Source organism: Cyprinodon variegatus, unplaced genomic scaffold (genome assembly GCF_000732505.1).
Source record: "Cyprinodon variegatus isolate N-32 unplaced genomic scaffold, C_variegatus-1.0 Scaffold57, whole genome shotgun sequence".
NCBI classification, from domain to species: Eukaryota; Metazoa; Chordata; class Actinopteri; order Cyprinodontiformes; family Cyprinodontidae; genus Cyprinodon; species Cyprinodon variegatus.
In genome coordinates this window covers 1,694,667-1,708,792 of record NW_015150510.1, presented here as the reverse complement: position 1 = coordinate 1,708,792, position 14,126 = coordinate 1,694,667, and the positions used below count along the sequence as shown (strand labels likewise).

Below are 14,126 nucleotides of genomic sequence, written 5' to 3'. Positions count from 1 at the left end.
AATTGGTTAAAAGTTTTCTAAGGAAAATCCAGCTATCTGCATGGAGTCATTGAATGTAGCGACAGAAATCAGGACAGTAAACAATGGAGAGCGACATGTAAGGAAGTCAGGGCTTGGTAAGTGTGCTGTATTGTTCCTCTTACCAGTGCTGCACCATTTTTATTGAATATAAACAGAGTTGTTTTAGCTTGTTAGATAAGATGCGACTGGCGCAGTGTGTTGACGTGTTCCTCAAAAGGTGTTTTCCATTTACTGCTGCACTTGCAGTTAAGCCAGGATGGTGATATTTCTACTTGGTTGATGATTATTAATGCTGCTTTTATTACCATGTTGATACATATTGTCTTGTTATATGTATGCACAAGTATGTCATGTTTTAAATGTTGCACACAGAAATTAAAGGACAAACCTCTCTGATGACAGTCTATGGTAAGAGAGGAATTGTTTTCTTTTGAGATCATTGTGTTAATTTTGATTTTAAACTCTTTTTCTAGGACGATTTGATGGAAGACACGCCCCTCTCCCCGTACGCCCACTGATGGATGCTCCTGTCCGTTCCTTCACTTGCACCCTGCAGAGAACATATGCAGATCAAGCAACTAAGGCCATGTTGGAAGAAACATGACCTTCAAAGGAGCTTTTTCTCATTTATTAACTTCTCTGTTTAAGACTCACTGGAGAACAGATTTAGTTATTTAGTTATTGTTGTTTAAATCAAAGGTTTTAGAGTCACTTAATATCTGTTCCACATTCCCTTCTTATTCCTGACGACTTAAATCTTTCAACCAAACCTGAAATTTGTGGCATCTTTGCACAAATAACGTTTTTAATGTGACAGAAGACTGCCCTCTAGTGGACATGGAAGATAATGTAGATTCATGCATAAAAACAAACACCTCAGGTCATTTAGTATTAAATATGACATATACATTGTATATACATATACAATGTGATGAGGATGAGATGCTGTCCATACAGACTGAGAAATTTCACTTGAGATGCTTTAGGTGACCAAGTAGAAGTAAAGTGCACTTTCAAATCAAACTGCTGCCTTAAAGCTGCATGATGTAGAAACTCCACAAATAAAAAGATTTCCACTTTTCAGTATTAAGTCATACACACCAGTAACCTCAAAATTAGTAAATTAGGGAATGTGTGAAGGTGTTTAATGTTGCAAAATAGATCCTGAGTATTGACGGTTGTTCCTTAGATTGAATGTTAAATGTGCCGAAGCTCCTTGAGAAATAAACCTGCTATAAAAATCTAAGTGCTGTCAGCATATGAGAAGTTTTTTAACCTTGATGAGTTTTTTTTTTCCTTGTCTGTTTCTGTTAAAGTGCCATAAACTTCCTGGATTCAAGCGTGTTTAGCAAAAAGCATTCATACCCGTTTAACTTTTTTCTCATTTTGTCATGCTACAAACCACAAACGGCGAAAATTTGACAAAAGAAAGGATTCAGTGCGCTTTAATTCCTTTAAATAAAGTCAAGTAAGTAAATAAAACCCAGATCAACTTAATTTACAAGTGATCTCTTTAGTAGTTAAGGATTCTATAACATCTATCGAAGTGTTGTTACTGTTACATACTATGACCTTACTCCAGATCTATGGCTGCCAACCCAAGCTAACGGGTCAGGCAAAAATAGTGTTATCAGAGAAAGAACCAAGAGATCCATAATGTTTGAGGAGCACCAAATATCCACAGCTTTACTATTTTTCATGCACTTCTCAAATCTGGCTTTTTTATGGCAGTGGCAGAAAAAAAGCCATTAGAGTCTTGGTACAAGGCAATGCAGGTGATACAACAAACATGCTCTGGTCAGATGAGACCAAATTTAAACATTCCTGCTTACATGCAAAAAAAAAAAAGTTACCCTGAACACCCTCTGTGAAGGGGAAACATGGTGGTGGCAGCATCATGCTGTGGGAGTTATGGTCAGAGTAGAACAGTGATCCTATAATAATCCAAAGCAAACTGAAAATATGTGGCCTAAAAGAAAAAAGAAACGTCGTTTGCAGGTGCTCTATATCCTGTTTTAGTGCCCTGGAGCCATTTTGCAGGTGTAAATCTTGCAAACTTTAATGACTAGGCATGCGAAACAGAAATCTCAGTTTATAGGTGTATAATTTGTGGTTTTAACATGAAAGCGAATGTGAAAAAGTTGAAGAGGTGTGAATATCACAAGGTTCTATACCAGAGTTTGGGCCCCACTTTGTTTTACTGCCACTAAGGATTGTAAATGTTGAAATAACTGAATGATATAAAAAGATTACATGTTTAGTAATAAAAAAATGAAACCAAAGATAAGCCTACTGCTTTTCTTTTTTACCTAGTACAAACTGCTTTGATCCAGTCCGAGCTGTAACCAAGATTTATAACTATCTAATGAATTATTACTCTTACCTGATCAGACATGTTGGACTTCAAACATTTACTTAATAGAAAAAAAAAGCTACTCCCCATAAACACACCCATGTCACACACACCCTTACATTCAATGCAACGCCTTAGTATACTCCTTTTGAATAATAACCCTCATTAGGCTGACTTTAGTGCAGTTAAGTTCAAAAGAAAAAAGAAGAAACTTTGCACATTGCAATAATCAGAGAAAATTATTAATTTGTGAGCTTCACAAATGCAAATGGAGATAACGTTGTGACAAAGACGTTTATCTTTATTGCAAAAATTACACATTAGAAGCCATACAACTACAGCCATTGTAATAAAAATAGTGATATAATAGGAGTGGAGTTCACAAAGAAACCAGTCCAGTTACTTTCAAGCATTAACTTAACCTGTTATGCAGGTCAGAGTTGAGCATATATGCTGCAGGATATACAGCATTATTCTACATGAAGTTAGTGTGATTGGAATAAAAAGGCTTGTGATGCTTCTCTCTTCATCCTCATTAGTGGCAGGATGCACCACGGAACCCCAGGCGTGGCGGTCCTGTCCAGCCCAGCAGATGACGACCAAAGTTCAAAGTGGTCAGCATCATCCCCATTAAAGCCAGAGTGCCAAACATGCCCCTCCTTCTTTTATCTGGATCTGATCATTAAAAGGATAGATCATTTTAGCACAATCAATTATTTTTTAACTGAGTGAAGGGATTTCTGTACAGCTGCATCTTACCCCCTGAGGAGTATCCATGAGCAAACACCTCTCTGCCAACAATCCACAGAAGTCCAAGCCCACTCACTAGACGCTGTGAAAGAAACATGCAAACATCCAGAGGGACATGCTTTAACTGCTGTGATCTGATCCAGGATCTGTCTTATAGAACCCTTATGAGGTTGGGGGGTAACTGTAGTGTGAAGTAAAACAAGTAACTTACAGGTCTGTGCAAACCACCAACAGCCAGGCAGAAGAGGAAGGCCGGGTACATCTCTAGCCTGTTGAAAGGTGATAAGAGCTGTTTAACCTTCACCTGCTTTTTTTTTTCTTCCTGAATCAATGGCAGGTGTGTGCAGGGCCTCTGCTCTGATGGCAACTGATACCTACGTGTTCTGGTGTGCACGCTGGATGCAGTTAAAGATGTTTCCATTTTCTGGATCATTGCTGTACATCTGTGGGTACTGGAAGAGATTATCTGTAAGATTAAACCTTTTTTTTTTTTTTGAAACAGCAAGGTAACAAAGAAGTAAGGTCACTCAAACTCACCGGGACGTTATACTTCTTGCGGGCTTTCCCCACTTTGATGCCCAGGTGTCCGATCATGATCATGCTGGCAACGCCAGTGAGCACAACGAACCCATACTCCTTAGAAAGCGCACCCATTTTGGAAAACCTGAAAGAACCAAAAAATTAAATAAAAAAATAGAGTTAAAAACTAAATGCAAGTTGCCAACATTTGAGGCTTATTTTTTTAGATTTAGAATAATTTATTCAAACAAGACGCAAAGCAGGTCTGTAGGTTGTGACAAGGCGCAAGTGGGCAGAAAATGAAAGTGGACAGAAGGCTGGAGGCGAAGAAAATGACTGAGCAAGGACGAATGGGAGGCGGAAGGTCGAATGACAACAGCAGCAGAAACAGAAATTAGTTTGGAAGCGTTTACCTGAAGCAATTAGCGTCTAATTAAAAAGGAGAATGTTACCTGAAAGCTGTGAGGCAGGCTGGCTGATCTGACCCTGACGCAGAGATGCAGCGGTGAAGGAGCTTGGAAGCTTTCGCTTTACGCACAGTTTCCGCGTTTCTACGTGTTTACGTAACAAGGATCCAAGTCTGGGTGGACCTGCAGAAATTTTTACTTTATGGATTCTAAATTTTTATTCTTTGGTTATGTATGGTGCAGTGATTTGATATAAGATTTCATTAATTAAAAAGAAAATAGCATTAAAAAAGGAGCGTGTTTTGTGGTTTATTTAATGGTGGCGCAGAGATCAGGATTGTGCGGACTTTGATCCTTATCCTACCTTTTTTTTTTTTTTTTCCCCAGAAACGCTTTTTAAAAAAAGAAGATAAATTAATTGACTGAGTTTATTGATCTCACAGTGGAGAAATGTACTCGTTATATCAGCTCAAATAATCAAAGTAGAAGAATGTGCCAAAAGAAGAAAATGGTGCATGTTATGTATATATATATATATATATATATATATATATATATATATATATATATATATAGTTGTTGCACTGGGTGTCAAATATCTGTAATAATCCTGAAAAATCTGCTCATCTGTTTTGGAACTGGTAATTCATCAAGTCCTTTTGGCATGACACATTTTGCTTAATTAAATTAGATAAATATTTAATTTTATTCTGAAAGAATATACTGTTTGGCATTAAAGAGAACTGTAAAATTAGATATGTTATATATAATTATTCTAATTATTTTTGTGGCCAGGTTTTTCTAATACATAAAGGTAAACTTAGAGGTACTAAACTGTCATTTCTACCTTTAAAAATGAACAACACATCCTCTCCATACAAGCAGTTACCCCATAGCAATTAAATGCATGACTATAGCCTGCTTGATTTTATATTTATGTCGTGTATCTTCACTTTGCACAAAACGAAGAAATGTATTTGAATGAAAAACATCTCAACATGTAGGGTCTACATGCTCTAATATATATTTTCTTCCCTATTGTCTCTTTTCATGAAGCCCAGAAGTTATAAACTTGGAATGTTAATACTGTCTCATGTGCAATCATTTAACTTTCTTTGAAAAAAAATGTATATATATATATATTGTTGCTAGGACTCTAGGGGGCGCTGTCGCAGGTTTGAAATAGAGGCTCTCATAAGTAGGCTACTGAAAGGGGTCAATTGCATTATTATTTTTGTTTGTTTGATTTCAAAAAGCCGATGTGAAAAGTTTTCATGTGCAAAAAACTAAAGTAGCCAACAACAATATTCGATAGATAGAAATGATTCAATTGTTTTTTAATTACATTCAATTTCAACTCAAAAATACTTTATTAATCCCAAAGGGGAATAAAATAAAATAAAATCTTAAATTAAATCACATATTAAATTAAATCACATGTAATTAAATCAAATATAAAAATAGACATGTAAATTATCTTAATTTACATGTGTAAAAGTTGAATCATTTGCAAATCATTGTATGTTCAGGAATAGATTCACAAAAGAAATGAGGGGAAAAAACTAACTTTAACAACCTAAAAATAGACAGAATCTCTAATCTTCTATCTAGTCGACTAGCTGGAGCAAAGGGTCCACAGGTGGGTGAATTGTCTGGGTATTTCAGACCATTTTGATCTGGGATTTTTCATCTCTGGGGTTTTCACACAAAAAAATTTAAAGAAAGAGATTATATAGATTTTACTGAATAAAATTGTATGCAATTTATTAACTTGTTAGTTGAAAATCCTTTTGCCTATTACAAAGTTTTATACTTATTGATGTATTTGACGGGAGGGAAATAACCACAAGGTTTCTATGTATATATATATATATATATATATATATATATATATATATAGAAAATAAATTACATTTAACTAAAACTTGAGCTAAACTGCAGAAGCCTATATCTAAACATTACGACTTAGGTATCTGTTCATAATAAGATCTCTATTCAGTTCAATCTCTAACATTCTGCTCTCTCTGCTTTTTCTCAAAGTATTTTCGCCTCAGCTGCTCATGTTTGGCTGTGACTCCATCCTGGAGAGAAATATCAGCTGTGCTGCTGCCCAGAGGTATAGCCAAAATTGTTTATAAGGGCGGCCAGGTAATAACCAATGTTCACTGAGGGGTGGCCGAAAGCGGATAGGCACCAGAACCTCAGGGTCAATCTACTCTGTTCCAACAGGAAAATGAACCAACAAACATCCATATTTTCTAAATAAAGACTAATACTTTCCTAAAGCCTTTGCTAACAAAAACACGCATATATTCGCCAGATAAAACTCAGTTTTGAGTTCTGGGGTGTAAATCAATCATCATTGTCATTACCTACTTTTATCAATAAACATTCTGCATAAAATGTATATTTACAAGCATTAATATATACATAAATTGATGATTTGATAAGTTTTTATTAAAATTGTTATTTATCTTTGATTTCACTGAAGACCCCTAGATGATTTGCAGAGACACATAATTTTCTCTTTACCCCGTAAAACACCAAATCTAGTTCTGAAAAGAGCATGAATTCTGTATTTATCATCTTTGATGTTAGTATATTGATGTGTATAATTAACCACAAAAAAATAAAATGTTTTGAATATTCCACTTAAGAGTATTACTGCTGCCACCATCTGTATTAGAGGGAAAAAATGGTTGGGGTGGCCAATGATTGGCCTGGTCCCCCATCTAGCTCCGGCCCTGCTGCTGCCATCAACATCTTTGTTTATAGATGTTGGAGATCAGCCTGTTTTCCAGTGTAGTCCTGTTTCTCTGACTGTGACTGGCTGGATGTGCTCTCTTCATCCTCTGACATGGCAGCTGGCTCTGAGCTCGTCTGCCTGGCTGTGTGTTTCCTGGACGGAGCGCCTTTTACAGCTGCTTTTTGTATCTCTGCTTCCGTCTCCTTGAACCCCAGTCTGCCTCGGCAGATGGCCGCTCACACTGAGCCTGGTTCTGCTGGAGGTTTATTCCTGTTAAAAGGGAGTTTTTCCTCTCCACTGTCGCTACAAGCATGCTTAGTGTGAGGGATTGCTTTCGAGTCAATGAGTCGATGCAATTAACTGGTTTTATTTAGATAGAAAACTTTGAATCAATTCGACTGGATGATTTGGTGAAATCTAAAGTGCCTTAAGATGACAGATGTTTCGAATTGGCGGTATAGAAATTAACTGAATTGAATTGAAGATACTTTCTCATAGTATTGAGATAATATCTCATTATAATGGGACAGTATCTCATCATTATGAAATAGCTAAGGTTTTTTTTTTTTTTATCACAGTCCGCACTGAAACACGAATACATGAAATAAACTCCAAGAACACAGGCAGCTTCCGCCTTCCTGACTCCGCCCACCGAGGAATCATGGTTGCTATGACTACCGTAGCGTCTTCGTGTAAGGGCAATCATTTTAATCGGCTAGTATTAGCCTACTCTACATGCTGTAAATATTCAAACTATTACATTTAAGATCGTGTGTGAAGTTTGAAGAGGATATAGCCTTGGATACGAGCCACTGAGGTTAGCTGCGGCCTCAAGATTGTTTGTTTTTCACTTTACTATCGGGATAAGTTTTTCTTGTATGTTTTTTTTTTTTTTAAGAGTTTATCGGGATGTTTTTACTTAAATTCAAAACAATGTGCAAATAACGTGTTCAGAGCCGCGGCTCTGAATCAGCTTCATCTTGCTTCGTTTTAATAGTAATTTCCCAGGTTAATCTGATGAAGAAGTGATGGCGGATCTAGTTAGAGACAAACGAGAGAAACAAGAAAAGAAAGTTGATAAAATGCCTGCAGATGGAACCAGGGACAAAGAAAAAGCTGGTGGAACTGAGGAGTAAAGTTTCAACCATGTGTTTTTGCTCATTTTAACTCTTTATCAGTTTTTTTTTTCATAAGCGATTCACCAATCTCACATTGTTCTCTCTTTTTTCCATCACATTTAACTGATGGTGATGCTCAGCCCTATGATCACTGATTATGGTTTGGATGAGCAAGGGAACCATGAAGATCTCCATGCGGCAGAGATGGATCCCACCCATCCACTGGGTAAACAAACATTCAACTAAATGGAGATCATCTAGAATAGAATAAAATATAATATAATAGAACAGAACATAATAGAAAAGAATAGAATAAGAGAAAATCCCTTTATTTTCCCACAAAGGGGAAAATTCTGGTGTTTACAGCAGCAAAAATATTATAGAAAAATTGGTCACACAAATATGGACCTTAGAAAAATGTATAAGAATAACATATTTATGAAGAGTTAAAAAATAAAAAATAAAATACTGTACTATGAAGTGTTTTAACAGTATAAAAACTGAGCACCTGGGGAATAAATATTCTATTTATGATTATCAGAAATGGCGAACTTACTACAGCTTAACAACTTGAAGCCTGCTTTTCACATGGCGGCTAACTGGAATAGCAGCAATTAGAAGAATATCAATATTTTAAGATATCAACCTTTTTTATCCATGTACAGAATGAGCCACATTCAGGGAAACTCATTATAACCAGCTACGCTTTAAAAAGAAACAGTTAAATTTACATTAATTTTGTGTACATGGGTAAATAATTTCTGCTAAAAAAAAAAGTATATATATACATCATATGTATAAATGGGTCATTCCCTGAAAACTGTTAAGTTTGGGTCCATAACAATCAAAGAGGAATAGGAAGCATAATAAAACTGTCAGAAATACTTTAAGTGTCTAAAGCCACTGATTCAAGTTTAGTTGGTAGCATGAGGTCAAATAAAATTGAATAATAAATATATATTTTGCACGTTTATAACTTTTTTTTATGTTAAACTGCAATCATTTTCTCATGTCCGCTCTGACCATTTTTCTCATTCATGTAATGTAAAACTTAAGAAATATAAAATAAATCTCAAAAATGTTTTGTTGTTATGGTTAGAAATACTTTCCTCTTAATAGGAAATGTGTTAATTATATTAAAATTTCATATTTTTTTATTGAAATAGCATGATTTTTCTATGTCCATCAATTTCATATTCCACTCCGTCACACCAATGTTATTTTGTGCCAAAATGCAATAAACTTCCTAGAAGTGACATTGCTAACATGAAGTGACATCATTCAAGAGTTTGAAGAAGAGAAGTCGAAACAATGATGGGTTCTGTTTTTTCTTTAAGAACATTTTTGGTACATTTTTCCTACAAAATCCTTTCTGTTAACCATAGCATATCCACCCCGTCACACACAAAAAGTGGGGGGAAACAATTTGTTAATCAAATTTTGAAATTATATTTGTATTAATCATTCATTTTTCATTGTACTTCAATGCTAACGGCACCATCAGGTTTTAACATATCCAGAAATTGAGCCATAATGCTTTAGATTTTCCACCCCGTCACACTAAAGCCTGTGACGGGTTGGAATCATGGTGATTGAATTAATGCTGTAAATCACATAAAAAAAACACTTTGAACACACTATTGGTTTAAAAAAAAAAAAAAAAAAGACGCTTTTTGAAGTGAATAACATCTTGTTTGTCTTACTTTTATCTAAAATTACCCTTTAATTTGTTAACCTTTGTCCTGTGACGGGGTGGAAAAGGAAACTCTGTTCCCTGGATATAATGTGCTAAAATATTCGCAGAAAATGGTGTCTGAGCTTGAAAAATGTGTTTTATTGCAAGTGTTACATGTTCTACAGGCTATGAAATAAAAAATAAAATAAAAAAAGGTCATGATCAAAAACCTCTAAATTCTAAGGTCCAATCTTTACACTTTCCATGGAATGACCCATATACGCTCCGAATTTTGCACCATATTTATTTATTTATTTATTTTGCACTGCACTGAACCTTTCCATATCAATGCATTTTGCACCATGACTTTCAACTGGCTTTCCTTTTCTCTGACACCGTTTACATTCTTCATCCCTGTTGCACTTTATAAATGGTAATGTTCATTTCACTGTCGGAAAGCTATATGCATTGAAATTTCATTTTGTAAACACTCTGTGTATACAAAATAACAATAAAGTTTGTTTAAGTCTAAGTCTTTTAGTAGAAATAATTCAAATTTACCAGCTAAAAAAATCAACGACCGGTTTAGTCTCTAGGTTAAAACAAAATAAACAAAACAAAACAAAAAATATAAGATAAGGTTTGCAATTAAGATATAAATGGTTTGTGAAATAATAAAAATTATTTTAAACTGTTAGGAAAAAAGGTAAAATATTATGTGTATTACACTGTAAAAAAAAAAGAAGCAGATAGGTAACAATTTTTAAAATGTTTATTAGTAAAATGTATGTTAATGTAAGTTTAATAGCAATAAAAATCTTGCAGAAATTGGGTAACGTCTACTTATTATTTCCATACTACAATATAACCCTAAAACATTTTCCATATAGAAAGGTGGTAGTCTGGGATCAAATCTATGTCCTTGTTCCTGCAAGGCATTAGCACCGTCTAATTTACCATTCTTGGCTCTTCAACAGTAAGATAAACTGGTCTGCACATTAAAACTGAATCTAAATCAAAACAGTAGTGAAAAGTTATAATATCAAAAATACAGACTTGAATGAACTGAAAAATATTTACTTGTTGCAAAAGGCAATCCTTTTCTGACTGGTGCAGAATTTTAAATTCATTTTATTAGATATTTTTTATCATGCATTTGCTACTGTTAACATAAAGTCAAGATAGGATTTATCTACTTTAATCAAGCTAATTTGTTACTTATAATGTAAAGATTTGCATGGATTTTATTTATTATCCATCACTTTCAGGGTTAAGCTTCTCTTGCTAACAGGGTGGATTTTTTTTTTATGCAAACTGAAACTATGTTTTTTAACATAAAAAACCACATGTAGAAAACACATATAAACATGTCACCTCTGCTGTTCTTTAATGATAAAGCTGAATCATCTTGGACTAAATTAATGCTTGCCTCCAACGCTGAGGACTACTTTTAAACAGGATTGCTCTCTACAAGATGTTGATGATTGTAGCAATGTATTATTATTGGTAATTATGTTTGCAGTATAATTAAGTTTAATTAATCTTTATTTAAAATTTAACGGATTTATTTGCCAATATCTAACAACATCCATTAGATAGCATTACAATTCTGTGATATTTTATGTTCTCACCTTTAAGTGCCTTGGTATCCATAACGTAAGAAGCATTTTTGTGTTTGTGCGTGTTTGTGTGCAAACAGGTCCCTCTAAACCGTTTCCCGTCACTGACGTCTTAAAAATACTGAAGGAAGAAATCGACAACAAGCTTCAAGGAGAAAAATATGAAGCACAGCGCAGTAGAGAACTGACCCTAACTCTCTGTGAAGTAGGTGAAAATGAAGGGAAGTCTTTTAAATTCTACCTGAACATCTGCTAAATCAGAAAACCTCTTTTTGATCCGTTGAAGGTGATAAAGAACCGTGTGAAGCAGCTTCAGATCCCCAGATACAGAATTGTGGTCAAAGTCCACATCGGCCAGATCATCGGGCAGGGGATACAAACCAGAAGCGGCTTTCTGTGGGACCCGTCCACCGACACCTTCGCATCTCACTCCTTTAAAAACGATTCTCTGTTCTGCTGTGCCACTGTATTCGCCGTCTATTTTGAGTAACTCACAGGAAATCTGTCATTCGTTAGTAATTTGTTTCTCTTGGTTAAATTGTGAAAATTAAAGAAGAACTTAGGACAAACATTCATGATGCTTTTTTAATTCTCTGCTTAGAAAGGTAAATCATAGAATTACAGAAACCTTTTTGGACTCAAATGTTGACATTTTAGAGCAACAGCGTCCTCTCTAGCACAGCATGGACAGCTCACTTCTTCTGCAGCCTTTTTGACAGCATGTTGTTATCAGAGCTTGGTCCTGGTCCCTCCGATGATAATCCACTGGAGCATCACTTGCCTTCAGGAAGTCTGTCTCTTCTTGGTTTTCTGCCCAAAAAACTGTAGAAGAACAGAAATAAATCAAAGTTAAAGTTTAGATCTGAGCTAAAACATCAGTTTATAAAGCTGATTGTCACGTACCGTCTGGCAGGAACCCCGTCTCCTCCAGCTGTCTTCTCCATCTGGACGCCCCACAGGTGAACACCAAAGCTCGCACCAGGGCCCGGCCACAGAGCCTCAGCGAGTTTCTCTTCTCCTGAGCCTGAACGTGTGCCGCACACAGCACGCAGAGCAATACAGCGGCAAGCTGGAGCGATGATCTCATGTTGTTCATCTTCAGTCTACACCTGTCCTGGCCAGCCGTTATAAATACAGCCTCCACCAAGCCTTCCTCTGTAAAAAAAACATTTGTTATCTTTGGAAATCATCTTGTGCTTTTACCAAGCGGATGTCACTTTGGTGATTTGGGACATGTGTGGGAATCTAGGCTGCTGTAAAGATGACTGATAAGCTACATTTTCGAAGAGAGAAGAGCCGTTTTACATCTGAAATGCTGAGGTTTTACAGCCAGGGATTTAGCTGACAGTCAGCAAATGGGTTGCTTTAGATATCCATCCAGCAACAAATAGAGGTGATTGCTTTCCACATAGCAACAAAGTGAGATTCATGTGGCTATTATGAAGAGGAAGAAAACATGCAAACATCCATAGATGCACTTGTCAGATTACACTATCATAAAGGAGACCTTTTCAACCGCACTGCCTGGTATATATATATATAAATAAATATATATAAATGTTATTACATTTTATCTTCCTATTGCAATAAACTTCATTTCTAACTTGATGAGGATTTTACGTTCACAAGGAAGTCAGGCAAAGTATGGCTATGTGTGTTTAAAGCTTAGACTTAATTTTAACTTTATCTTTCATTTATTTATAACTACTTCTGGGAAATTCGGTTTCCAGTAGCTTATATAGAGTACAAACAGTTAGGGCAAAATGCCATTAAAGATACAAATACAACAGACAATATAAAAAGAGTGTATATAGTACCAAAAAAACATTTAAAAAAAAGAAAAAAGTTGTAATGTTCTGGAATACGCTTTGTTTAGATATATAGATAGGTAAGGGACGACTACATAGTAGTTGACTTGGGTTATTGCACTTGCACTGCAGAAATGTACTGACAATTTAATAAGTGGAAATTAAAAAGACTACACAGTAGTTGACCTGGATTATTGCACTATGCACTAAGCTATATGACTATCTGGGTAGCAACATCCCAAACTTTATTTATCTTACAAAAAAAGTGTTTAAACCCTTGTTTAAAAATGGAAATTGTCCAGCACTGCTGCTTAGCAATCAAGCTATACTCGTCCATCTGGGGTGACAGGCAGGACAGAGTTAGAAATAAAGAATAGGTAAATATGCTGATGATAACTCAGGAGAAGCTGCGGAGGTCAGCAGCTCAAGTAGGACAATCTATTTACAAGAACACTAGTGTGATTATTTTATATACCAAAATCTCTGAACTCTGTGGAATATGGGCAGGAAGCCATTACTTTGAAAATATTTTAAAGCCATAGGAAACAGAACAAAAAAGCAAAGTAATGCACCACGGCGAAATAACCCCTCACACCCCCACCATGCATTCAATGCAGATCCAGCAGATTCCTAAACAGCTTCTTCCCCACTGCCATTAGACTGCTGAATGTTGAAAAAGAAAAGAAAAAAATAAAGCTGAAAAAACTGTAAATTAATCACAGTTTCTGCATCAAACTGGACCATATGAAATGTGTTTTTTTGCCCCGTGTTTTTTTTTTTTTTTCTCCAGTGTTTACATTCGATCGCTGCTGCGCTTTAAGAAAATGGAATTGGCATGAGAGCTGTACAAATGGAAATTTCATTTTATCTAAGAATAAGAAATAAGACCAAAATTTAGCTTTCCGACCTACGTGTAAACTACCATTTGTTGAGAAAAAACAACACGTTTCATCACCCTGATCACATCAACGTGATGTGAACAACATGGGATTATTGATTCTACAGGATGAGATAGAGGCTAACCAGATGAACAGCAACCCTGAATATTCAACCAGAGAATGTGCTATTATAGCAGGTCCAGCAGATTCCATAACAGCTTCTTCCGCACTG

The 14,126-nt window shown here is 35.6% G+C and overlaps 4 protein-coding genes across 5 annotated transcripts in view; 2 read left to right on the top strand and 2 right to left on the bottom strand.

Moving 5' to 3' along the window:
- The window catches only part of LOC107082614 (cell wall protein RBR3-like), a 17,852-nt gene extending 16,313 nt beyond the window's left edge, over window positions 1-1,539 (top strand). Inside the window, exon 5 of the mRNA XM_015371385.1 lies at window positions 495-1,539. Within this exon, the coding sequence (XP_015226871.1) occupies window positions 495-539 (45 nt within the window). The 3' untranslated portion in view covers window positions 540-1,539. The remainder of the gene's footprint in view (window positions 1-494) is intronic.
- Window positions 1,540-2,660: 1,121 nt separating this feature from the next.
- Window positions 2,661-4,211, bottom strand: mgst3 (microsomal glutathione S-transferase 3). Of its 2 annotated transcripts, none has more exons than XM_015371382.1 (6): window positions 4,096-4,211; window positions 3,662-3,788; window positions 3,503-3,576; window positions 3,336-3,393; window positions 3,134-3,206; window positions 2,661-3,049 (listed from the first exon to the last, which is right to left on the bottom strand). In XM_015371382.1, exons 2-6 carry the CDS (start codon window positions 3,776-3,778, stop codon window positions 2,910-2,912), a joined length of 462 nt encoding a protein of 153 aa, XP_015226868.1. In that variant the 5' UTR covers window positions 3,779-3,788; window positions 4,096-4,211; the 3' UTR covers window positions 2,661-2,909. The 2 variants fall into 2 exon arrangements, with proteins under 2 accessions (XP_015226868.1, XP_015226867.1); XM_015371381.1 differs by having other exon boundaries at window positions 3,662-3,797; window positions 4,096-4,194.
- Window positions 4,212-7,488: 3,277 nt separating this feature from the next.
- On the top strand, window positions 7,489-11,758 carry LOC107082619 (tctex1 domain-containing protein 1-B-like). Its single transcript, XM_015371392.1, has 5 exons — window positions 7,489-7,613; window positions 7,794-7,928; window positions 8,055-8,140; window positions 11,289-11,413; window positions 11,495-11,758. The coding sequence occupies exons 2-5, from the start codon at window positions 7,825-7,827 to the stop codon at window positions 11,696-11,698; spliced, it is 519 nt and encodes a 172-aa protein (XP_015226878.1). The 5' UTR covers window positions 7,489-7,613; window positions 7,794-7,824; the 3' UTR covers window positions 11,699-11,758.
- Window positions 11,759-11,879: 121 nt separating this feature from the next.
- Window positions 11,880-12,337, bottom strand: LOC107082620 (relaxin-3-like). Its single transcript, XM_015371394.1, has 2 exons — window positions 12,112-12,337; window positions 11,880-12,030 (listed from the first exon to the last, which is right to left on the bottom strand). The coding sequence occupies exons 1-2, from the start codon at window positions 12,302-12,304 to the stop codon at window positions 11,882-11,884; spliced, it is 342 nt and encodes a 113-aa protein (XP_015226880.1). The 5' UTR covers window positions 12,305-12,337; the 3' UTR covers window positions 11,880-11,881.
- Window positions 12,338-14,126: the final 1,789 nt, after the last annotated feature.

Coding starts and splice junctions, on each gene's coding strand:
- mgst3 (XM_015371382.1), bottom strand. CDS start 3,778: ATGGGTGCGCTTTCTAAGGAGTATGGGTTCGTTGTGCTCACTGGCGTT. Junction 3,394..3,502: donor CAGCGTGCACACCAGAACAC/GTAGGTATCAGT, acceptor ACCTTTCAACAG/GCTAGAGATGTACCCGGCCT. Junction 3,207..3,335: donor TTGGTGGTTTGCACAGACCT/GTAAGTTACTTG, acceptor TTTCTTTCACAG/CGTCTAGTGAGTGGGCTTGG.
- LOC107082619 (XM_015371392.1), top strand. CDS start 7,825: ATGGCGGATCTAGTTAGAGACAAACGAGAGAAACAAGAAAAGAAAGTT. Junction 8,141..11,288: donor GGATCCCACCCATCCACTGG/GTAAACAAACAT, acceptor GTGTGCAAACAG/GTCCCTCTAAACCGTTTCCC. Junction 11,414..11,494: donor TGACCCTAACTCTCTGTGAA/GTAGGTGAAAAT, acceptor GATCCGTTGAAG/GTGATAAAGAACCGTGTGAA.
- LOC107082620 (XM_015371394.1), bottom strand. CDS start 12,304: ATGAACAACATGAGATCATCGCTCCAGCTTGCCGCTGTATTGCTCTGC. Junction 12,031..12,111: donor GACGGGGTTCCTGCCAGACG/GTACGTGACAAT, acceptor GTTCTTCTACAG/TTTTTTGGGCAGAAAACCAA.